General features: G+C 52.8%; 1 protein-coding gene across 4 annotated transcripts; it reads right to left on the reverse strand.

The window, feature by feature from the left end:
- Positions 1–698: 698 nt before the first annotated feature.
- On the reverse strand, positions 699–24012 carry MAL (mal, T cell differentiation protein). Of its 4 annotated transcripts, XM_069494737.1 has the most exons (4): positions 23862–24012; positions 5867–6034; positions 4777–4902; positions 699–1232 (listed from the first exon to the last, which is right to left on the reverse strand). In XM_069494737.1, exons 1-4 carry the CDS (start codon positions 23952–23954, stop codon positions 1158–1160), a joined length of 462 nt encoding a protein of 153 aa, XP_069350838.1. In that variant the 5' UTR covers positions 23955–24012; the 3' UTR covers positions 699–1157. The 4 variants fall into 4 exon arrangements, with proteins under 4 accessions (XP_069350838.1, XP_069350841.1, XP_069350839.1 ...); XM_069494740.1 differs by lacking the exon at positions 5867–6034; XM_069494738.1 differs by lacking the exon at positions 4777–4902.
- Positions 24013–24638: the final 626 nt, after the last annotated feature.

Genomic DNA, 24638 nt, shown 5'->3' on the forward strand with positions numbered 1-24638 from the left:
TTTGAAGCACCAGTTCTGGTGACCCATCTCTGGAATGTCATTAGCTTCTTTGAGCCATGGGATAGAGGAGCATTTCATACCAGGGCAGCTGGACATCCCAAGATTCCTAACTTAGTGCCCTCCTTCCTAATCATCTGTTTCATTTCAACCCAGACATCTCATACCCGAAATGTGGCATTCCCTACTTGTCCCTGTACTTCCTTTCACTCTGCAGTCTGGTCCCCTTCCTCTCCTATGCAGTGGCTCAAGGAAATTCTAACAACAATTGATTATCTGCATCACTAACTGGAACGGAGCACAGAACACACTGCCCAGATCATCCTGATCAGCTGTGCAACGCGTGAGAGGAAACTTTTGCATCTTGTTTTCTTTTGGCTTAACGACATTCTAACTGGGCACAGACCACAGTGTCTTGTAGGAAAGCGGAGAGGGCCCCCAGGCTGGCGCTTGGCCAGTTTCCAGAGACAGGGAAGCCATCCAGGCGCACGTGGCTGGGAGGGAGGGGCCCCCAGTGCCGCGCTCTGAGAGTGCGATGGCCCAGGGCACACAGCATCACCTGAGCTGCCACTTGATGCTGCCTCTTGAGAGTCAGGTCAAGTCAAAGGATTGGAAGCTGAAATGATGGTGTTCCTGATACCGGGGAATTAAAACCCAAACCCAACAAACACCCCACAAAAGTACTGAACATAAAGGCACTTTATAAAGTATTTCAAAGGGTTATCATCTTCCACCACAGACATCTGGAAATATCTGTTGGGTGCATGTTAGTCCCCACGACACCAGAATATCACGAAGGCTTAGAAACACGCCATAAGACGGGGTGCTCAAAAGAGCCCGTGGAACACTCCAATGCGCAGTTCTCAAGATCCGGTCCAGGGGTCAGCAGGGGATCTTTGTTTCCTTCTCAGATCACGGTTCCCACGTCCCACCCCCAGACAGGAAGCCCCCCTTTTGCAAACAGGAAGTGACCCTAGAAAGACAGCGCAGTAGTTGAAAGTTAAATGTGACACCCACAGAAACAGAGCATGGCTATTTGGGGGGGTTCTTTTTCTTTTTTTCCACCATCGAGAGCATTTCTGTGTTCTAAAAAGTTATGCTGGAAGGTGGACCAGTCAGTTAACACCGTCTGGGTTTTCAGCTCAGGTTCTGCTGCTGCTTTATGAAGACTTCCATCGGATTAAGGAAAACACCGCGTGGACCACGTACAGCAGAGTGGCTACGTAGGAAAATACCTGGAACCAAGAGAAAGGACCATTAAAGGGAGTGCATGGGGACGGGGTGAGGCACGGCTGTCCACACTGTGTCCTGGGGTCCGGGGGACAGCCCCGAAGCTCCTCCCTGTTGCTCACACAGACATCCTTTCCTGCTGAGCCCGGTGTGCCCCGAATCCCAGCGATCTCTGGGACTTGTGTGCAAGGTAGAACTATCCGTCATCACACAGTGTCACGTTGGTGTCAGCTGACTTCAAACAGGGCCCTCCAAGGCCCCTCCAATGAAAGCATCCCAGCAGGCATTAACCACTCTCCCTGGAAAACTTCCTCCCCCCACACCAGCTAGACCAGCATCCCCAGCGGTGGTCTCAGCAGCTCTGCTGGGAGGTTGTGACTACCTGGTTTTGCTGGCTCTGTGCTACCTGGAGATCCTCAGACCCTATCGGGATTTTATTCTAGGACCTTTAATTTCACAGGCATGGTGGAGGGAGCCCGGCTTCACAGCAAGTAAGGGACAGGGATTTGAGCTTTTGTCCAAAGGAGGGGCTTCCTGAGGGGGCTGGCTGTTGGGACCATCCAGTCAGCCATTTGGGCTCTGGGAACAAAAGCCTGGAAATGTGACAAACGGTTGCCTGTGACATGCTGTATTCGCCTGGGCACCGTGTGCTCCCACTGCCCTACTCCGAGTGGCTGCCCCCTAGGCTTGCCTGCCCCAAGTCCAATATCTGCATCTGGTTCTGTGACTTGAGTGGGGGTCAAGAGTTTCCACCCAGGCACAACATGTAGGGCGGCCACGCTTCTGTGACTCTTGAAAATGCCCATAAACACCAGCCGTCACCGCGCCTGCTTTCCCTGCACCCACGCACAGGTGAACTCTTTACCCCTCATTGGCCAGGTGATGAGTAAACCAAGTTATTTAATAACAAACAGAAGAGAACTCACCCGGGAACTCCTGAGTACCCTGTCTGAGAGGAGCCGTCATACACACGTGAGCAGCCCCGCAAAGAGCACCTCTCCCCACCAGGTGGGAATTCCAGGCCCAGCGAGAACCTTTGGTGCAGGAAGCACCTCAGCAGTCCCCAGCAGGAGCAGAAACAGAGCTCATTGTCCCATTGGAGACATTTAGAGCGGGGGACATGAATGGACATATTTTGGCCCCTCAAAAACCTTTCCCCAAACTGCTGCCATGATTGTTTACCATGGCTAAAATCTAGAAACCTCCAAATTTCTCCAGAAATCTTCAGCTCTCCTCAATCACTTCCACTAATCCCAGCAAAGAAGCTCTGCCACCAACAAAGGAGAGAAGGGAAAAGTTCAGCTTCTGAGATAGGTCCTGATTAGGAACCACAGGGCTCAGGGTAGGTTGGCTGCTTCCAAAGGCCAGGGTGTGCGAGACAGCTTTTGAGGTGCCTTTCTGTACCCCCATATCCCCCAGACTGGCTACCCCGAAGACCATCTAAGGGCATGTTGTGGTTAGGCAGGGTCTGGAGTTAAATCCTGAGTAATGATGACTCCTTCTCCCCTATGCACTGATGCAGGTGGTGTTTTGAAAGGAAAGGCATGGCTTGACATCCAGCCTGGTTCATATTTTGTCTTGGCGGTTTTTTTCCTGGTGCACCAGCCTGCTGAGAACATTCTGGTTTTTGATTCTAACATTCCTGCCTTTGCCTAGGCATGTTCATGTTTATCCAACTCAACTAACGAAAATGTGGGACCTAATCAATTGTGGGACCTAATCAATTGTGGGATGGATAAATAGCTGTTGGTCTACTCTTCCCTACAAGGGAACACTCTACCACAATGAGAATAAAAAATCTACATCTACACCCAGCCATGTGGATGAATCTCACAAACATAAGGTTGAGAGAAAGAAGCCAGACATAAAAGAATATCCACTACATAATTCCATTTATACAAAGTTCAAAGGTGGGCAAAACCGAGCTGGGTGCTAGGAATCAGAAGTTGAGTGGTGGTGGGGCAGTGAGTAGTGACAGGGACAGGACAAGTGGTGGATTTCTGGGAGCTGTTTCATGATTCCTAGCACAGATGCTGGCTACACGGGGCCATTAACTTTATGAAAATTCATCGAGCTGTCCACAGCCCGCATACTTCTCTGGGTGTATGCTGCATTTTGGTAAAAAATGAAAGCGGAAAGTCTGAGTGCAGTAGACAGAGCCCAGTGGTTCTCAACTGGAGATCTGCCCAGTGGGCAGGGGCAGTAATTCACCCCCTCTGGGCTTTCCATCAGGAGCTGACCACTAACCACACATCTCTTCTACATTTCACTATCATTGGCCACAGCGATTTTATGGAAATTGTTTTCAAATGCTGTGCTGATGTCTATTAAGAAAGAAGGCTTCTGCGGTTGGGAGGGGGAGGAGCTGACACAGCATCATTTGATGGGTGCTCAAGGAGGTGGGCTACCAGCCTCCCAGGGAGGGAAGGACACCAAGGTGCTAGCAGAACTATGCTACTGTTTAGAAACCAGCCCTGTGGGGAGATGTTCCCACACTGTGGGGCACCTAAGAGGGTGCCAGGGAGCCTGAGGGGCCATGTTTAGGGGAGTGGTTGTAGGCTAGGAGCTCAAGGGCAGCATGTGACTTCTCAGGGCAGGGGACAGTCCCACAGGGACTGGCAGATGAGGCTTTGAGGAACTTTTCCCAGGTGCCTCCCTGGGAGCCGGAAGAGGCATCTCGCCAAACCCTTTCCAACACCCCGAGATGCCCATCCTGTGGGCCTTCTCCCGGCCCCTGCCATACTCTTTCCACAAGGAGGGTGACACAGCTTTGGGCCACCAGAGCTGGCATCCTGGGACCTAGCACCACGCTCTACCTTGGGATTCACATAAATCATAGGTCAATTTCTAGAAATCTGAGGAGTGCTATTTCTGAAACTTTTTCTTATTTTTGAAACAATACCCATGGTTAGAAACACATTTGGCATTGTGAGTTAGTATACTGCAAGGGCACACACGCACAACTCTGAAATGTTTTATGAAACAATAAACTCTCTTACTCCCCGTCATTCTGATCCACTCCATTAAAAACAAAATCCACCCCTGGCCTCAGGGCACCTGCTCCTGGGAGATGCTTGGGTGGAAAACCACTCGGGGAGGGCCAGGGGTCCAAGAGGCCAGACTCACAGCTCCAAACTGGCGCTAAGAGTGTGGGGGACAGAGCCCCTGGCCTTGACATCTGGTGCCACCAATGACTGGTGATGGTGGCTCAGTTACCCACTCTGTCTATGCCTTGCTTCTCCAGCTCCGAAATGGGTCTAATAACCCTATATTGAAAGGTTGTCATGAAGGTTAAATAGGATTGTCACAGAGTGCTCTGACAGTGCCAGGCGCTCAGCGGTCATCATCTGAATGACCCACCCAGGGCTGAGCAGCACAGCCCTGCCCAGACTAAGGGAGACTTGGGCATGTCACTTCCATTCTCGGGGGCTCCGTTGCTTCAGAAAGGACGGGAGGTTTGACTTCCCTCAAAAGTTAGTGAACCAAAGAAAGAGGGAGGGCTTGGGCATCCTTCTGTGCAGACCCTCTGCCGCGGGTGGCTGGACTCACCACAGCAGAGATGTTTTCGTGGTAGTATTTGAAGGTGAAGCCATCCTGCATGTAGATGGTGGCCAGGGCTTCCAGGACCGAGGCGCTGAGGTAAAACAAGGCAGCGATGCAGTGGTAGGCTGCGTCCTGCAGGTCAGACAGGGTGTCGGTGAGGTCAGGAGAAAGAGATGCACCTGCCCAGGTGCAGGGACAGGGGCAGCTGTGGGCCCAGCAGGTCCCTGGACCCCCCATCGCATGGCTACGGCCCCTTCCTTGTCTCCCGCCACTGCCTTTGAATTGCGTCCCCCTCCCAGCCTCTGTCCTCACAGAGGTTCTTCACCCAGCGCCGCCCGGCAGCCGGGGACGTCCACAGGGAGAAGCTGGCTCTGCACCTGGGAAGTGTCGTGTGTGGCCACAGTCTGGCTTGGGTGTGGCCTCACTGACCAGTGCTGGGTGAGAGAGGCTCAGGCTGTTTCCATTGTTTTTTTTGTTTGTTTTGTTTTGTTGCTTTTGGGTTTTTTGGCTCCTGATATATTTAAAAGCAAAAAAGTACTGAAGCAAGTTTTGTGTGGTTGAGATTCAGAAGTGATTTCAAAAGTCCCAGTGGGAGGCTCAACTGAACGGCCCCCAGGCCTCTGTAGCAGGCAGTGGGCAGGTGTCCCACGTGTGGGTTTGACCCTTTCACAGGCGTCCAAGCAGAACTGACACAGGCGGGCCGTGGCTGAGGAGCTGGGCACTAACGTGGCCTGACCGCCAGGAGCGGAAGCCTCAGTCAGCACCAGGGCCCTGATGCCCTGGGGACAACAGCCCTTCTGGATGATGGGACGTGCCAGTGGGCACCTGGCAGGTGCGGGGGGTGTGGGGAGGGGGTGGGCAGCTGGGTATGCGTGAAAAGGCAGTCGAGCGGGAGCACGAGGGGCAGGCCCAGTGAGAACCAGCAGCAGAGGCCTCAGGCTCTGCCTCCACCTCTGCGAGGCCAGTTCCGCCTTGGAACGCGGCAGGGAGATGTCTGTGGGGCGGCCTCACCCAGCACCGGGAGGGCCAGCCACCCAGGGCCAGGGTCCACGCCGCCCCTCCCCTGCCCCCCCAGACAGCCTGGGCTGGGACTCACCAGAGTGACCCAGGAAGTCTCCCCGCCGTGGGCGCCAATTATGTACAGGATGAGCAGGGTGGTGGTGGCCACGAAGCAGAACACAGACACGAACATCACCCAGCCCTGGACCAGGGGGATGGGCACCAGGGAGGAGGCGATCAGGATCCACACCAGGCCCCCGAAGACCTGCAGGAGAGAGGGCAGGGGTGAGTGTCCAGCCAGAGGGGAGCCCAAGTCCAGGAAGGGCCCAGACCCAGTGGTCACACTGGGCCCCGGGGTGCAGAAGCACAGGAGGGAGGCAAAGAGAACAGGGCAGGCACTGTCACCACGGCAAATGAATCTTTCATCCCCCCAGGCCCTTGGCTGGGGCCCCAACCTCAGCCTCTTCGATCCCCTGTGGGCTTGATTTTATTCATATTTTAAACACAATTTTAATTTTTTATTTAACAAACACTTATAGCACACTTATATGCCAGGCATGGTCCTAAGCACTTCAAAAATACTAACTCAGTTAATTCTCACAATAACCCTATGAGCAAAGTACTGATTCATTTGTCAAATGGGGAAACTGAGGCACGTGGAAGTTGAGTAAATTATCATTTCAAGAAAGACTTATGTCGTGCAGTATTGGAAGGGCTTCTGAGATTCTGTCCTTCCTACCTGCTTGGATATTAAAATAGCAGTTTTTTAATGCAATGGTGGCAACTAGCAGATTCTTTTGGTTTTTACTTGGCCAAACGAATTAGCCACACTATGTCATTAGTATTTTCTTTCTTCTTGCTTTTATTCATTTCTTGAGATGTGACCCCTATATCCTTAAGTCCAAGAAATGCTCTGTCGGAGTTGGCGTTGGGGTGGAGAGGGCCCAGGTCAGCTGTCTCCTCAGATGGCCAAGGACAGGCATGAGGGAAGTTCACCCCTGTGGTTATCCAGAAGCCACCCCAGTTGATGTGCCAGGGTCAGTGAGCCCCACGTTTTGAAGAAGAGCACAAGGACAGATGCAGGGGCCAGTGACAGCCCTCAATGGCACAGTCACACTCCTCGCCGTGGACACGCAACACAGACCCTGGCTGGGGTTTTCTGTACTCCTCCTCCCCCTCCTCTTCACCCTGTGGGAAATCAGCTCAGCCCCCTCCACCTGTCCCCACCCAAATAAGGGCTGGGCTTGGAGCGGGCTGGGCATCTGTGGAGGTGGCTTTGCAGCCAAAGGTCTCTGAGGTGCTACAGAGCTTGACACCATCTTCTGAGCATCTGAGGCTGAGGACAGGGCTGCCCTCCCCATCTCAAGTCCCCTGGGGTGTGAACTCACATGATACCTTGACCCCATCTCCCTGGACCTGCTGCCGCCCACCTGCTGAGTAAGAGCTGCCGCTTTCTCCACAGGTGTTCTCTGAGCCCTTGGCTGAGAAGCATCAGGAGAGAATCACACTTTTGTAGAAAAATCAGTGCACGAAGAGTCTGGATTCATCGAAACCAGGTTGTGGCTAGTGCATGGGATAGGGGCATCTCTGATTAGAACATGTGACGTCCTCTGCTGATTGATGGATCCTAAGTTGCCTGAGGCATGTGACAGAGCCAGTGGGACACACCGTACACCTTGTGAGAACCGGAGCAAAATCAATTAAATAAAAATCCTCAGACCACCGCAGAATAAGATGTGCGTGTAGATTTCATGCACAGTTGTGTTTAAGATCAAACGGATTACTTGGCTTTTTCCATAACAGGCACCAACAAAGTGACACGAGCCCCTTGATGGCTGAGCAGGACTTTTGGTGGAGGCAGGAGGGTGTGGCATGGAGAAACAGAAGGATAGATTAGGTATGTCTGTCCAGCCGGCAGAGGGAGGGACACCCCTCTCCTAAGCGTCCTTTGCCTGGTCCCTTCCTGACCATCCAAGGACGACCAGTCTGAGTGGGTCCCTTGTTCATATGCTCCCAGGGAGTCCTGCATGTCTCTGCAGCACTTGGCACAAACACAAGTGTGTTTTTTTAGTGATGAAATGGTGCTTCCTCTGAACAGGTGGTAATGGGAGTGAGGTCTGCCTTGCACACAGCTGCCTCCCTGGTGGGGGACACTGGGAGGACCTGCCCGACCATGCACAGTGCCCAAGTTAGCTAACTGGCCTTTGGTCTCCTGGTAGCTGGGTGTGCCTACACTGCAGCTGCTTGTGAGCCAAACCCCAAAGGGGCGGCTTGGGTTGCACAGGGCGGGAAGGAACTCCATGATGGAATCCCAGTGGGATCTGGTGGGCCGGAGGCACTTGTGGGTGACCATTGGGCATGGCATTGAAGACCACCGAATGCCACAGTGAGGAAATGATTCCCTCCTTCACCCTCTTTGGTTTTTCTAAGGCAAGAAGTGCTCAGAGTGGAGCCAGGTGTCTGGGATCTTTTAGAGTACAGTCAGGCAAATGTGAGCTGGGTAGTGACATTGTTTCTATGTTTATGCAGTGATGCTGTTATTTTGGGAAATACATTAACTGTAAAATATTAATACATAGGAGGTAAACTGATGCACAGGCGGCACCTAGAAATGGCAAAATCTGAGCACGTGGCCTTGGTTGCTGGTCCGCAGAGTTGGCTCACTATACCTTTTTCTGCGCCATTCTCCCCATGTGGCTTGAGATGGGACCCATGGTTAGGAAGCGAGGGCAGGAGAAACAAGGCAGAGTTGGGGTGAGGCCGGTGCACTGAGGCCTGCTAGAGTCTCCTACAGACTCCACCTGCTGCACGCAGCCGCTGCCTGGGCTCTAGGTTAAGCCAGACTCCGACCTGTTTGGGGTGTGCTTTTCTGTGTTCTGGATCCCTGGAAAATGCATTCTCTCTCCCTCTCCCTCCCATGCACACACTGTCATGCAGATTCCTGCAGTTTATGACAGGCCCCTGTCCACAGTGTCCCACCCTGCCTCTGGGGGCATCGCCTTGCGAATGGGTCCTTTAAAAAATTCAGCTGACTTTTTTTTTCTTTGTATGGGTTCTCTATAGCAGAAGGTTTCATAGTGAGATAGTGGGGAGGAATTCTTTTTCTTTTCTAAACAGCTTTAATGAGATATAATTCATAAACCATACAATTCACCCACTGAAAGTGTGTGATTGAATGGTTTTTAGTATATTCACAGATACATGCGACCATTGCCACAGTCAATCTTCGGGCATTTTCATCACCTCGGAAGGAAGTCCCATCAGCTACTGCCCCCCTGCCCTCGCCAGGCAACTAATCTACTTTCTGTCTCTGTCGATTTCCCTATTCTGAACTTGCACACAAATGGAACCGTATAATATATGGACTTTGTGACTAATTTCTTTCTTTCCTTTAGCATAATGTCCTCAAGGTGAGAAATTCTCTCTCAAGGGGACTTTTACAAAATATCTCTACTGTCATAGCCCCCACAATGGCCCACCCTGTCTTCCACCATTTGGGGGGCCTGGGGAGTGTGTCTCATCTCTCTGGAGCCTCCAAGCCAGAAAGAGCTGAGGAACCCCAGTTCCCAGGGATGTTCTTACAGGAAGGGTGCCACCAGTCCTCCTCTGTCCCAGAAACATGTTTTAGGTGACAGGTCATGTGAAGGTAATATCCTCAGCACAGGGTTTTGCTCCCAGGAGGGGGAAGTGGGCCTTCCCCCGCACAGCCCTGCCCGGGAGTGCCCAGGGAGGAGTGCAGGGTGGCTGTGCTGCGGGAAGGAGCCATGGGCCATCTTGGAGGGTGCTGGGGACAGTGCAGAGCCACTCTGAGAGGACCAGGAGCAGTAGGAGAAAAAGGCAAGGCTGAGCAAGGAGAGATTATTTTCCCAGCCAGATGTCTGTGCAACGGAAACAGCTTCCCGTTCCAGCTTTGCCACGGAGTTGTGCCCCCTCCCTTTGGAGCATGGCCCTTTGCTCCAGTCTTCCCTGTAGAAGAGCTGTGGGCCACTGTGAGACTCTAGTACGGGGCACGGTGGCAGCTGTGACAGCAGTGATGGGTGAAGGCTCCCTCCTCTCCTGCCAGCTCCTGTAGGGCATCCTCAGGGGGCCGAATTTGCTGCAGGAGGCTGCAGGAGGGACTCAGCCTCTCGGCCTGGCTTCCTCGCCTGTAAATTGGCAGATGTCTCCCCATGCTGTGGGCTGGTGTGAACTGGCTGAGACTGTGGCTGTGAGTGTGAAGCGTCTGGCACCATGCCCAGCACTACTCAACACCCAGGGATGGGAGGCCGAGCAGCCAGTTACAATGCAGGCTGACAACCAGCCCCGAGGGGCAAAGCGTGGACTGTGTGTGGCTTCAGTTGAGTCTCGAAGGGAGTGGTGGACTTAACTGGTTAACCAGGCCAAAGGGTCAGGGAGTGGCCCTCCAGGGGGAGGAAAGGGCCTATGCCAAGCCCAGAGGATGCTGAAGCAACCACAAGGGCTTCCGAAGGCCAGGGAGCTGGGCACGAGGTGGGGTCAAGGAGTGGCAGGAGATGGGACTCACGGGAGAGTGAGCCTTCATGCCCCGCTCCAAGGAGAGCTGAGATTCAGTGTGAATCACGGGCACCAAAGCCAGTTCCCACCCCACTCCACCTTCTAAGCGTACGAAGAGCAAACAGAGAGCAACCCAGCACCCGCACCCACTGAGATAAGGCACTCCTGGGCATCAGGCAATCGCTCCAGCCTGGCCTCAGCACCCCACTGGCCAAATATTTGTCAAGAGCAAGAGGATAGGTGAGGGTTCAAGCATTTCCTTTCATCAAGAAAACTCTAGGTGGTTTCCAGCCTCCAGGCGGCAAATGCTCAGAGGCAATTACTCTGAAAACGTTATTCATGTCTGTGTATCTCTGCAATAGGCCAGACTTCTCACCACGCCCCCTGCACCCGGCCACTGTCCATCGTAACAGAGATGGTGCAGCTGGCAGGGTGGTCTCAGACAAACGTCTCCAGGTTGGGTGGTCCGAGGGCCACATCCACTGAGCTCTCTGTCTGAATCCCAGAGCCCCAAGTTGGAAATGGAGTGGGGGGCTGGGTCAACACTATTGTTTTCAACCCTGACTATACGTTAAGTCACCTTTAAAAAGAACACCAATGCCCAGGACTCATGCCCAGAGTCTGATTCAACTGGAAAGAGAGTTACAGGACAAGAAACAGACATCCCAGGCTCTTTGCCAAAGGTCTTGTAAAGTGTTTTCATGACATAAGACTGTGGATGATCTTCTGGTAGCACAAGCATGTCAAACAGAAGAGGAAATGGCTCCTATCTCAAATGCCCAGCTTTCCTGCGACGCCCGCTGAGTACTCCTCTCCCGCTCCTGCCTGGCCTCTCAGTGTGCAACGTCACCCTAAAGCTTCCTTTCCTCTCCTCTCCTCTCCCCAAGCTTTGATCCCTGTCTTTCCTTGAACATGAGACGAGACCAGCTGGTCTTTGGCTGTCCTTTAAATGCCAGGACACAGCCTCGTTGTCTGTGAATGGGTGTGTCGTGGCTGGAGGCCACCATCTTTGATTCAGTCCACTTTGGGGTGCTGAGAAGAGCTGAGATTCTCAAAGAACCAGGGATAACGTATAGAACTGGACAAAAGGTTTCCAAAGTGCTCACATCCATCCAATCAAACAAGTTTTGTGAAAAAACTCCCTCAGGAAATAGTTTTCCAAGGAGCTCTTGTGTGAGATCAGAGAGGGTTCTCACTTTTTCTTTCTGAATTAATCCGTGGAAGGCAGGCTAGGTTGGTTACGTAGTAGGCTTTAGAGTCAGAGTTAGCAAGTTTGAAGCTAGTTCTGTCACTCACTAGCTGGGTGACCTGCTGTCCCTGGGCAAGTTATTTAACATCTCTATTCCCTCACCCGAACAGTGACAAGAACAGCAATTATGAAATGAGTTATATGTGCAGAGTGCTGGCACACGGCCACCACTAGGGGCGCTTGCTATCACAGTCATCGTAAGATGAAGCCAAGTCTCACCTGTAACCATTTGGAAATTCCAGTGGTCTATGATCTCAGTATGTACAATTATCCACTCCAAAACTTGTTGAGAGCCAGAGTTTAAAAATAACCTCAAAAGCATCAAAAAGAGAAAAACCTACAGTCTCCCAGAAATCAAAAGTTGAGAAAAATGTGTCCGCCTCTGCAGAAGGAAACACAAAGGGCATAAAGATTTGAGAAAGACTTCCTTCAAACAATGAGCCTTGGTCATGAACGAGGGAAAAGGAATTCTCTGGCACATTCTTGAGATTCGTCTGGAGTTTCCATTGCATGTGGCTGAAAGAACTCTTCATCTACAATCCCAGTGTTTCTGCCCCAGGACTTGGGCATCCGAGGTCAAGGCAGAGTGCTTGCTCAAATTCTCTGCATATTTTTCTGGGGCTCCATTTTACTTGGTAAGGGTATCCACCAGCAGGAATTCTTCCAATAACACATCCAGACGTGAGCCAAAGAGGTCTTCCCACGCAGGGCTTTCCACCTACACACCTGGTGGCGTGGCCCCTGGAGCCCAGCATCAGAAATCCCAACAGCTCGGAGCATGTGGCTGCACCCTTGAAGGCATATGGACACAGGAGTTTGTGTCCTGAATTCGTGAGATGTAAAGGAAACTGGCCACAGAACATAGGCTGTGCCCCAAATGCCAAGCCATCCTGCCACTCGGGTCAAGTGGCAAAAATCACCTCCCCAGCAAAGAAAAGAAAAGATGTCCTCGCCGGATGAGGGGCACACACAGACTCACGCCTGTCTGCTGGGAGGGCTGCAAGCCCCCACCCCTTTGGCGCTCTCCCAAGGCCTCCAGGAACAGCAAGCCCATCGCGTGTTGCTGCCAATATCCTCACTCACTGAACTGTTTAGCAGCCAGGGTTATCGCAACGCCACGAGGACATCGTGTGTAAATGATCTGACCAGTGTACAGCTGTGTGCCCAGGAGAGGCTCAGCAATCTCTGTCCAGCTCTAAAGGGTGATTGACTAAAACAGTTAATCGTTCTGTGAGCTAGACAGAGGGTGGGGGGCATTTTCCCGTGTGGGTACGTATATGTGTGTGTGCCTGGGTGTGTGTGTGCCTATCTGTATGTGTATATAAGCATGTGTAGAAGTGTGCTTCTGTGTGTATATGTGCATGTGTGTGCATGCGGATAGGCACGTGTGCATGTGTGCACATGCACGTGTGTGTGCGTGCAGGTGTAGGTAGGGGTGGGTTAAGGGTGAGCCACTGCAGAGGAGGGAAATGGCACCATAGGACAAACAGGCTTTGACACTAGGGTGAAGTCAAGAGGTCGCCAAGCACCAGGTGGCGGGAGAATGAATATGCAGAGCGGGAGTGCGGGGTGTGAAGATCCAAGACCCCTAAGTGCTGAAGTCCTCCCCAAGGTCCCCTGGCTCTTCCCTTCAGAGAACGGGTCTGAGAGGTGAGGAAGCAAACACAGCAGGGTTCTCTGGTTCTTGTAGGGGGAGCCCAGCTCCATCGAGTCAGAGGGCAGCTTCCTTGTCTCACTCACGGGTTCATTCTTTCATGCACTTAACAGGCGTCTCATTGGAGCCGCTCTGGGTCAGGGGTAGATTCAGGCCCTGGAGAAAGTATCAGGGTCCCAGCGGGGGTGACTGGCTAAAAATGTCACACAGGATAGGGACAGCACCCAGTAATTCTCACAGGATCCCCGTCTGACCCTATGGGGAGGGGTCGGGAGAAGGGGTCAGAAGAGCCTCTGTGTGGCGACTCTCTCCCCCTCTGCCAGCTGAAAAGGCAGCTTGTTGGGAGTCTGGCCTCTGGGGCTACTCCCCAGGTGAACACCAGGAGTGGTGTGTGGGCCGCCTGACTCAGTTTACCCATGCCAGTCGCTCTCCCCTCCTGACCCCTTCTTCAGCGGGCTTCTTCCTCCCAGGTGGACCTACCATGCCATCATCCCCCCGCAAGTAGGCGTAGACAGTGTCCCTTTATCTAATCCGAAGGCAAGACCGGGACTCAGGGGGCCTTGGGTCTGTTTGTGAAGAAGGGATGGAGACTTGGGATTCAAAGAGAGGAGGGCTGAGTTCAGGCCGTAGATGATATTCACAAGGCGAGTGTGGACTGGGCAGAGCACCCTGTTCGGGCCTGCGATCCCACCCACCCTCCAGTCCCGGGAAGCCTTCTCTCCCGCAGCACCTGCCACCGGCACGACGAAATGACTGCTGACTTAATCTACGGCTCCCTCGCCAGGTAGAGGACGGTCCCTAGTTCCTCAATAAGTGAAAACTCCTCTCAGGTCCACAAATCTAGGGCCTTTCCGACAGGCATGTCCTCGTCTGGATGGAAAATTTCACCTACCACACCTATACCCCTGGTTTACTCAGCAGGATAAACGGAAACCAGGAGGTTCCATGAAAAATACCAGGTAAGCCACCCGTCAGAGACAAAATCTGTGGAAACGCTAGGCCAGCCAGGAGTGGCTTAAATGCAGGAAAAACAAAAGGTCTTGATGGGAGTCACCAAGTAGGTTAGTAATGTGAGCAAACAGACAAAACAGGTGCATACCTGCAAAAGGTGAGAAGAAACCGCCCATCCAGGGCTCGGTGCTTCTCTTGAGGGTCCCAGGGAATGGGAATCCCCAGGGTCTCTTGGGAAGTGGTGGTCATTGTCAGCTTCACCCTCTGTCTGTCCTTGAGGTCAAGGACTCATCTTGTGATTCATAAATGCGAGCCAGGTGGGAGACACGGCACCAACCCCTTTCCTACCAGCGCTTGCTGAGAATGAATATTTCAGGGTACCTGGTCTGTGCCAGGGATGTGGGCACACTTGGGGCGTAGGCATGAGACAGACAAGGAAGAGCCTGCAGGGCGTGTGCTGAGTGCCACAGAGGGGGCTATCAGGGTGGGCTTCCAGGTGGAGGTGACGGTTAAGCCCGGGCCTGAGGGGCCGCCTCCGACACAGGCATTCCCACGCGCCGCACCACACGTGGAGATGCGGAAGCTCTGTGGCTGGCTTTAGAAAGAGTCCTAAGACACACAAGCTGGGTGGTTCCCTCCCTGCCAGGCCCCTTAATCCAACTGTGCCCTGCCTGCCAAGTGGCTTCCGGGTAGGATGGAGGCTGGGGGAGGTGAGGGCACACTTTTGTGCCAGAGGCTGCCCCTCCCTGAACCAGTGCCCTTCCAGACAGCAGACACACTGACACAGATGACAAATCACTTTTGAAAGGTTTAATCCAGGCTCGCTGCTAACTGGCTGCTACACCTGCGGGCAGATGCAGCAATTTGTGTCACCTTGTCCCGGCAGCAGGCTGGCTGGGCGAGAAGCACCCTGCCGCCACGGCAGAAGGCAGGACAGGGCTGCCACCACAGCCTCTGGCCAGGGGCAGCTCCTAGCAGGGGACACAACAACCTTGGACCCTCAGTTGTTCCTTCTCAGTGACAGAAGAGCCACGGGGAAGGCCCCAAGATGGTGGTGTCTGTGCAGGACTCGGTGACCCCAGGGACAAGTCAAGTGTGCCCCCAATAGCCCAGCACAATCCCAAATCTCACTCACCCCAGCCCTGAGGACGGTATAGGAGGGCACCTAAGGCACAGGTGGTGAGGGTAGGGTCTGAGGACCTCCTCCCCGCTTGCCACCGTTGGCACAGATTGGCCAGTTGATCTCAGAGCCGGTTCACTAACATTAGGTGAAGGTTCGTTACCATTAGGTGTGGTTTTTGAACCACGCCTAATAGCTATTGAGCAGTACCTATGCGTACAGAATTTTAAGAACTTTTTGTGTGTCACATTTACTTAATCCTCACAGCAATCCTTGAGGTAGGTGCTGCTACACCCCCATTTTACTGACGCAGAAGCTGAGGCGCCGTTGCCTGCCCGCATTCCCACGGCTGCTGGGGGCCGGCTCTGATAAGCCCACACGGGCCCTGGTCTGGGCTTCCATGGGTGTGGTGGTTACCCATGGTGTCCCCCCAGCAGTTTACCATGAACCCCACACCCTCACGTCTAGGGTGGGCTTTGGAAATGGCCATGAGAATATTACCATGGGGAGAGGGCGTAGCCCGTGAGCCTTCCCGCTGAGCCGGGAGAGCTGCAAAGGAGGCTGCTGAGGGCCTGTGGGGACGGGGTGGGGACTGTCTCCCTCCCCCGCCTCCACGGGGCCAGCCTCTCAATAGGCCCTGTTCCTTCAGAGGAAAAGAATGGCAGTGCTTGTGTTTACGACCCGTACACAAGAGAAAGATCAAACACTGAAAGATGTCATCGCTCTTCCGCAGACACAGGCCGGCAGTTCCCGTCCCCTGGCCCACCATGGAGACCCCGCCCCAACCACTAGCAAGCCAGGGCATGTCACCCTCTGTCCTTCCCCATTTGCCCTGTCCCTGGAGTGCCCACCCCTCTCAAAGTTGGATCCGGGACTTCACTTCTCTTCCTGCCGCCTTCCCCTCCCTGCATTGTCACAGGAATCTGAGGCTCTGGCCTGGAATTTCAGGTCCTCTGAGACTGGCCATGTCGCCCTGGGCCTTTCTCTTCCCACTGGTGTATATCGATGTGTTATGGCTGCTGACAAGGCTTTCCTTTAATTTCCTACATATTTTGCTCAGGCCCCAAGGCCTTGGGGCATTAAAACGATTCAGCACTGGGGTTGTTTTGACTCAGCCAGGTAGAACATTAGCTATGAAAGAGGCAGGATCGGCAGAGAAGCCACAGAATGCCAGTACATTTATGACCCTAGGAAATAGTTGTGCTGCTGGTGCCCAGCCAGGAGCCAGCTGGGAGCCAACGCTTTCCACCAGAGTGTAGAGGGCAATTTGGAGTCCCCAGGATTACAGATTGCCAGGGGCCTGCTCCATGTTCCATGTTCCTGGGGACAATTGGAAACCCGTGAGAAGGAGTTGGCCACACACCCCATGGCATTCCTGCTTCAAGAACAAGGGGTGCCAACACTCACTGACCCTACTACGTCCATCAGAACCAGAAGGGAACACCTGCTGGGGTATCCTACCAGCGCCTGGTGACTGTTGGTCCAAAGCACCGTGTCCAGGGTCTGTGACTGGACTGTGACTAGACCAGCTCAGGTCAGGGGTGCAACCTAACCAGCCCCTCGTGCTAGAAAGCTGGGGGCGGGGGGCTCCGCACTGAATCTATAATGAGTCAGCCCCAGCCCCCATCTAGTTCCAGACTGGCTGGCTCCATCCCAGGGCAAGGCAGACCCCAGGTGGCCCAGTCCCCTCCCCCAGCTCCTTCTCTCAGGGACTGTGTCCTGGCCCCAGAACAAAGGCAACCACTCCAAAGGCTGCGAAGAACTGGCCTGGGCTCTCTCGCTGGCCGGCTGGCGTGGTGGGTGCAGGTGCAAACAGTCAGCTTCTGTTCCTGGCCAACCTGAGCGTGAGCTCTCCCTGGTCCTCCTACTCTCTCCTGAAAGCTTATGGGTAGAGAGGGCACTTTTTTACCTCCCCTGGCATTCCCCCATCTCCGTGAGGTGGGGGAGTTACTTATGAAAAGCTAAAAGGCAAACTTTTAAAATAGAACTCGGTTGCGATGATGCATGTATGACAACCCTGCAGAACTGAGCCCCATCACCACACTTAGCAGCTTCCAGAGAACAGCTCCAGTCACTGCATCCTGATCAAAGCAGGCCTCTGGGGCTTGAAAAACCGGAAAAGTGGCCGGGCGCGGTGGCTCACGCCTGTAATCCTAGCACTCTGGGAGGCCGAGGTGGGCGGATCGTTTGAGCTCAGGAGTTCGAGACCAGCCTGAGCAAGAGCGAGACCCCATCTCTACTAAAAATAGAAAGAAATTATATGGACAGCTAAAAATATATATAGAAAAAATTAGCCGGGCATGGTGGCACATGCCTGTAGTCCCAGCTACTCGGGAGGCTGAGACAGGAGGATCGCTTGAGCTCAGGAGTTTGAGGTTGCTGTGAGCTAGGCTAACGCCACGGCACTCACTCTAGCCTGGGCAACAGAGTGAGACTCTGTCTCAAAAAAAAAAAAAAAAAAAAAGAAAAACCGGAAAAGTCACTTCTCAATTCCACCAAACCCCTGAGAGACCTCTACCTGAAATACTTCTCTTTCCTCTGGAGAGGAGGAAAGGAGAAAATCCCGGGCAGTATCAGGCAGTACCCCTCTGTAAGTGGCCACAGGAGGGGACAGGGTCAGGAGCTGGTAGACACAGCCAGGGAAGACCAACTCAGCCACCGTCCGATGCTGGCCAGGGAGGGCCAGCCCCACTCCCTGGCGGCTGGCGACTGCTGGGGAGGTTCCCGGCTGGGGCAGCAGGAAAATTTCTCCAGGAACAGAGGAGGTCCCTGACCTGAACCCGTAAGAATCTTAGAGCACCTGGCTCCTTGCCCCGGCCTGTCACTGGGAACTTGTTCCCACCATTCTGTCCCCCGTGAAAACGTCAAGGGGGTGGCCTGACCTACAGATGACCACTCCAGATCTCACTGAATCAGTGGAGGGTGTGCAGTGCTTATCAAATGCAGATTCTTAGACCCTCCCTGGACCTAGTGACTCAGAACCTGCAGGGTGTGTTTTTTACAAGGAGGCTCAGCGGGTGTGGGCTGCCCAGTGGCTCTGAGCAGCCCCTTCGTTCTGTGGGGGAAAGAAAGGACCCAAGCCTGCCCAGGGCTGCCAGGTAGGCAGGACTGCCTACTCAGGGTCCCTTAGAGTGGGTGTTTGGGTGACCTGCTATCAGTGCAAGAAGTGCTCCCGGGACCCTGGAGTGACCTGGGCAAGCCACTCTCTCTCTGAGCCTGTTTCCTCTCAGCTCTGAAAATTAGGTTTCCATGATTCTACACTTCTTGTCTTCTAGGAGTTCTCACACTCCCTTCCCAGTGCAGCCAGAGCGTGGCCCACCCAACACAAAACTGCTTTAACAGCCCAATCCCGGCTCTGTGTGGGCAGCCCTTCCCCAGCTGGGTAAAACTCTAGGGCAGGTTCCAAGATGTGTCTAGTTGCTCTTAAATAAAAAAAATCTAGTCACTTTGGGTCACAGAGAGGTGTCATTTTAGTAATCACTATGTCCAGTTCATTGTAAGAGTCAAAACTGCAAACCAATTCCAGGTGGCTCACCGACCCCACCTCACCCCCAAATATGACACTACTCCTCTTTGTCTCCCATGCTCTTGAGGCACAGAGGAGGGGCCCCACCCCTGGAGGGTGGGTGGCCTTCCCAGCACATGCTGGTCCAAGGCATTGTCTCTCTTAAGCCATAAGTATTGTCTCTCTTAATTCCCAACCATTCTTTGGTGACCCCACCTCCTTTGCAGGCCAGGGAGGAGGGAGTCTGGTTAATGATCTCATCACCTGTTTTCAGGCACTTCCTTCACAAGTCTTGAAAGAGCAGAGGGATCTCTCCTTGCACTCCATGGGAGGAGTTGTCCCTGGAGGTCTTGTCCACATTGAGGCATGTGGACCTCCTCTTCTGTGAATGGTGGCCAAGTGTCATGAAGCCTCTGGCTTAGAAGGGAGGAGGAGGAACAGAAGGAGACAGAGACTGGCTCCAAAAGGAAAGGTTCCTCACTGGGTGGGCACTTTTTGCAGCATAACAGGCCAGAAGTAAAGCCCTGGGTTGAGTTGTTGGGGGAGAGGACAGCATTGGACATTTCGTCCCAGGACTATATAGGGGTGCACCTGTGATCCCACCACCTGCAATAGCAGTACAGCCTCTGTGGCTATAGGGTGCTCAGAAAGGTACCTGCCTTCCTCTGCCTGTGGAGACCCTGCAGCTTTCAGAAGTCAGGAGCTCTGGGATAGGGGTGATGGGCCAAGGTGAGCTGCTATGCCTCACCCTGAGTCGCCATCCTCGCCTGCTCCAGTGGGCAGTTCCCCTGCCGTGGAAGTGCAGTGGAGTTCCACCCTGTTGGCCTTGGCCATCTGTACCTCCCAGGCCACTGGGAGGTCAGGCATGGGAATCTGAACTGTGAGTCATCAACAACTCACTGGGCTACAGATTTAAAAAATAATCAGGCATTTCACACCCATTGGATTAGCAGAAAATTATAAAGTCTGACACTACCAAGTGATGAGGAACAATGGTGACTTTCATACGCTGCTGGTGGGAGCCAGGGAAAGTCAGAATTAGCCTGAAGCTTATACAATTTGGGGACCTTCTTTATGAAAGGATACAAATTAAGCAGGGTCTTGGAAGGGGCCTGAGTAAGTGAGGGATCTTGAACTTAATTAAACTTCATCAGCTTCTCAGTGAATCCATTCCTGGGGTGTGTAAATTGGAATAACCCTTTTGGACAGCAAAGTGGTAACATCTGGGAAAATGAAAATGTCATCCCTATGAACCAGCAAGTCAAATCCTCCATGTGTTTCTGGGAGAAAATTCCACCATGTAACTACAGAGGCAAATAGGAGCATGTTCTTGGAAATGCTATCTGCAATAGCTCAAGGTAGCAAATTGGAAATAGCCAAAATGTCTATTAAGGGAAGAATGGATAAACACGTCAGCATGTCTAAATCTCAAAGCATAATGTTGCCTAGAGAGCATGTTGCAAAAGGATATGTACAGTATGACACTATTTTCAGAAAGTGTGACAACATGTAAAACAATGCCATGTGTAGTCCATGGTTATGTGCACAGTAACAGCCTAAATTGTTCTTGGGAGTGATGGACACCACATTCAGCCTACAGATGGCTCTGAGGATGGAAGGAGGAGAGAGAGAGTAAGATAACAGAAAGGTGTCCAGGGGGCTGAAATGCCATCTGAGAAGCCTTAATTCCTTACTATAAAAACCAAATAAGGCAAAATATTAAGATTTGACAAAGTTGGGCAATAATTATGTGGATGTCTGTTAAAATATTATATGTATGCTTCTGTAGTAATTGAAATATTTCTTAATTTTTTTGTTTTTTTAAATTGAGGTGAATTTACAAATCATAAAACCAGCCATTTTTAACCAGTTCAGTGGCAGTCAGTACATTCATGGTGTTGTGCAACCACCACCTCTATCTAATTTCAAAACATTTTTGTTACTCCAAAAGGAAACCCCATACCGATTAAGCAATCACTCCTCATTTCCCCCTCCCCTCAATTGCTGGCAAACCACCAGTTTGTGTCCTGTCTCTACAGATTTACCTATTCTGGATATTTTATATAAATGGAATCATACAATATGTAACCTTTTGTGTCTGGCTACTTTCACTTAACAGAGAGTTTTCAAAGTTTAACAACTTGGTGGCATAGATCGGTACTTCATTTCTTTCTATGGTTGATTAATATTCCATTATATGGATATATCACATTTTGTTTATGCAGCTCATCACCGTGGACATTTGGGCTGTTTCCACCTGTTGGTTATTGTGAATGGTGCTGCTGGAACTGCATGTACATGCACTTGAGTCCCTGCTTTGAATCCTTTGGTTATATACCCAGGGGTGGAATGGCTGGGTCATAGAGTAATTTTTTGAGGAACCACCAAACTGTTTTCCATTTCACATTCCCACCAGCAACGTACAAGGGTTTCAATTTCTCCACATCCTGGCCAATATTTGTTATTTTCCATTTTTTGGGGGGGTAAAATAACCATCCTAATGGGTGTGAAGTGGTATCTCTTTGTGGTTTTGATTTCATTTTCCTAATGACTAATGTTGTTGAACATCTTTTCATATGTTTCTTGGCCATTTGTGTATCTTCTTTGGAGAAAGGTCTGTTCAAGTCCTTTGTCCATTTTCTAATTGGGTTGTTTGCCTTTTTGTTGTTGAGTGGTAATATTTCTTAATTTTAAAAAACCCTCCCAGGGATGGCCAGTGTCTCCTTGAACCCTTTAATCCCCCATTCCCTCCATATATCAAAACTCACACCTTCATATTTACAGTCCATTCAGAGGAAAACCTGAAGGACTTTGTCCTCTCCCAGGTACCTGTGAGCCCGCACCGACATAGAGGGGAAGGAAGATTTCTGGAGAAGGCAACTCCTTAGCATTCCGGTCTCCTAGGAAGTGGGGAGAGGGGACGGGGAACAGAGCTGAGGCAGAGGAGAAACAACTTCTAAGATAGCTGAGAGGGAAGTGTTTCCTACAGGGGGGAACTATTTCTTTAGGAAGCCCCTCCTACTGCAGGTCACAACAAGGCACTGGAAGAGTAAGTTTCCACTAATTGGTATTTCACAGGTTTCCCACATGCTACCTCTCTCTGTGGGGCCGGTGGGTTGGGTGGGAGCCTGCCTTCCCCTCCCCCACAGGTCAGATCACCCTGCCTGGCTGGGCTGTTCCTATCCTCAGGGGCACTCCTTCTCTCGGCTGAGAGTGCACCACCTGAGCCCAGCTCTCCCAAGGGCAAGAGGAAGGAGGTGCACGAGAGCCTTCTGCAGAAGCCCAAAGCCCAACTAACACACTCCGTCATGAATCTTGTTATAATGCTCCCCAAACAGCTACAAAGGCAAGATAAGTCACTCAGGGCAATTTAACAGACATTAAGAAGAGCTTTGTTGCCTCAAAACTTCTCTGCTCCATCACATCTCACCATTAGACATCATCTCTTTGGTCACAAAACTACCTTTGTAAATACCTCTGCATAACGCCTCTGAAGGAACCACCCATTACTTATCCAGAGGTTGTGGACACTATGATCATTTTCAGGAATGCAACCTTGGACAAACATGGGCTAAGAGATGATAAAGAGAGGGACCATGATGAGTCTTTGGGGAAAAGAACAATCCAGTGGGTGCTCTGGGGTATAAGCCAGCCCTGGGGAGGGTTCCTGCATCTGCCAAGTACTTGTGTCAAATGCATTCAGCTGGTCACTGTTCCAGGTTTTTACCTGGTGACCTGGAACATGGGAGGACCGTGGAAAGGCAGGAGAGTTGGTTGGCGAGCTGACTGCCCTTGGGCAAGCCCTCCCCACTCTGGGCCTGGGGGTCCCTAGCTACCAATGGTGGGGCTGGGCTCATTGGTGTGCATGAGTTCTTCTAAATGTCACTTCTTTGATTCTGGCTATCAAGAAAGTCACTGGATACAACCAGGTTTGGGCTCAACTCAATTCTTACCACAGGTTCAATGATACCCCTGCTACCAGGAACCTTGGCTTTCTTTGCCCCTTCCCCCACGCCCTTCAGGGATGACAGAGCCTGCTCCCTTTTGTGTTCACACCCTCCCCGCTGCAATCAGTCAATAAGAACCTGGGGTCCAGTTTTTAAACAGTCAGGTTCCAGCACCTTCTTTCCCAACCAACTCTCCATGCCTTTGCTTCTGCGGTGGGGGCACAGGAAAAGATATCCCTGCAGCTGCACACACCACACCCACAGAGTAAATAAAATAAAGCACATTCCTCCCAGGCAAGGGCCAGTGGCCCCTGGGGAGTTGAGGCTGAGGAAGTTCTGACAGCTGAAGACACAGTAAGCACTTTATGAGGAGCCCACAGTAGGAAGCGCTTTCCCACAGCCACAGGCAGGGGCGCAAGGCGGCCGACTGCAGGTGCGTAGGTCTCCGGACAGCTCAAGGTCAAGCGAGGCACAGCCCACAGCTCTCTCCAGCCTCCCCATATCCCCCCGCCCCACGCACAGGACAGAAATCCCGCGGTGGACCAAACGATGGCCTCTATTTTCTTATTTTCAGATCAAATTTGTCGCAAATAGATTTCACTCGCCAGAAACTTTAAAAGGCCGTAAGAGAATAATCCCGATTCAGTTCAGTCCCATCTCCAAACCTCAGTTAGTAATAGTGAGGTTTCTAATGATTTTAAGGTTTCTTTTGCTGATTTTTTTTTTTCTTAAACGAAATCCTCTCCCTGGAAAAGCCGGCACTGCTACAAGGACACCGCCCTCTGACAGGGGCAGAGCGCGGGGATGAGCTTTCTTTGCGCTGCCGCGTGCGAAGTGGGTCCCTTTACGCGCAGTTTAGGACCCGGCGCGCAAAGAATGGCCCCTGCCTGGCCCGCTTCCAACTTCTGACCCGGGTTGCGAATTTGGTTTTTCCACCGTAGTCCTGGAGATTGTTTCTCCCAATTTGTTGGTCTAGAAGGGGACAAGGGGAGGGGACTTTCCAGTGGTAGCCCCCTCACCCTGTCCCTGCTACACCAAGGCTCCCAGGACCAGCGCTGCTTGCGGATCCAGCCGGGACAGCCCCTACTAAAGCGCGCGATTCAGCCCATCCCGTCCCTTCCCCCGCTAGGGCGCGGGGCGCGAGAGCCACTCACAAACTCAAGGACGAAGAGCAAGTCGGGGAAGGTGGTGAAGACCGAGAAGCCACTGGGCAGGGTGCTGCCACCCGACGCCGCTGCAGGGGCCATGCCGGCGAGCTGGCGTCGGCCTCGGGACAGGACGCGCACGGCTCCGGCTCCGCACTGATGTCTGGCTTGCTCCGCGGAGCCCAGTGGCCTGGACGCCCCCGCGCGCGGGTTAAGAGCAGGGGAGCCGGGGGCTGAAGAGGGAGGAGCTCCGGCCACAGGCAGCCCCGCCCCCAGCCCCAGGGGACCGGGCCGGAGCCCCAGGGACACCACCCTCAACCGCACTGAGGGCGCGCTGCGGGCGTGCCGAGCTGAGCACGGGGGCCTGACTCCTGCGTCCCACCCCTGGGTACCACCTCCTGCGGGGATCAGGACCAAGCTACTTTGGTGAGGCGCTTCTCACGCTTTGCACGCTTCGCAGGTGATCGCCATGCCTTAAGAATGATAACCATCGGTGACCCGCCCGAAACCTTCCCACCTTGGCACCCTCGGGTCACCATTGTTTTAACTCTTGAGTCTCCCTCCTCTTTCCGCCAGGTGTGTTAATGTGCCCGACTTCTGCGCGCAGGCTTCCAGTCCTGAGGGGCGCCGCAGGCTGGGGGTCTGCAGGGATGGGGCTGAGCCGGGCTCTGCCACCTACCCTTTCTCCGTGCGTCCTACGAGTCCTGCGTCCGGCCGCGCCGCTGGGTACGGGGGCTTGCCTGTCTGGCTGAGAGTGGGCAGCTGTGCCAGGCCCACGTGGTGGCG

This window comes from Eulemur rufifrons, chromosome 19 (genome assembly GCF_041146395.1).
Source record: "Eulemur rufifrons isolate Redbay chromosome 19, OSU_ERuf_1, whole genome shotgun sequence".
In the NCBI taxonomy this organism is placed as follows: Eukaryota; Metazoa; Chordata; class Mammalia; order Primates; family Lemuridae; genus Eulemur; species Eulemur rufifrons.

Excerpts from the sequence above, each read along its gene's own strand:
- MAL (XM_069494737.1), bottom strand. The coding sequence starts at position 23,954 with ATGGCCCCTGCAGCGGCGTCGGGTGGCAGCACCCTGCCCAGTGGCTTC. Across the intron at positions 6,035-23,861 it reads TGCTCTTCGTCCTTGAGTTT|GTCTTCGGGGGCCTGGTGTG; the intron begins GTGAGTGGCTCT and ends TCTCTCCTGCAG. Across the intron at positions 1,233-4,776 it reads ACGAAAACATCTCTGCTGTG|GTATTTTCCTACGTAGCCAC; the intron begins GTGAGTCCAGCC and ends TCTTGGTTCCAG.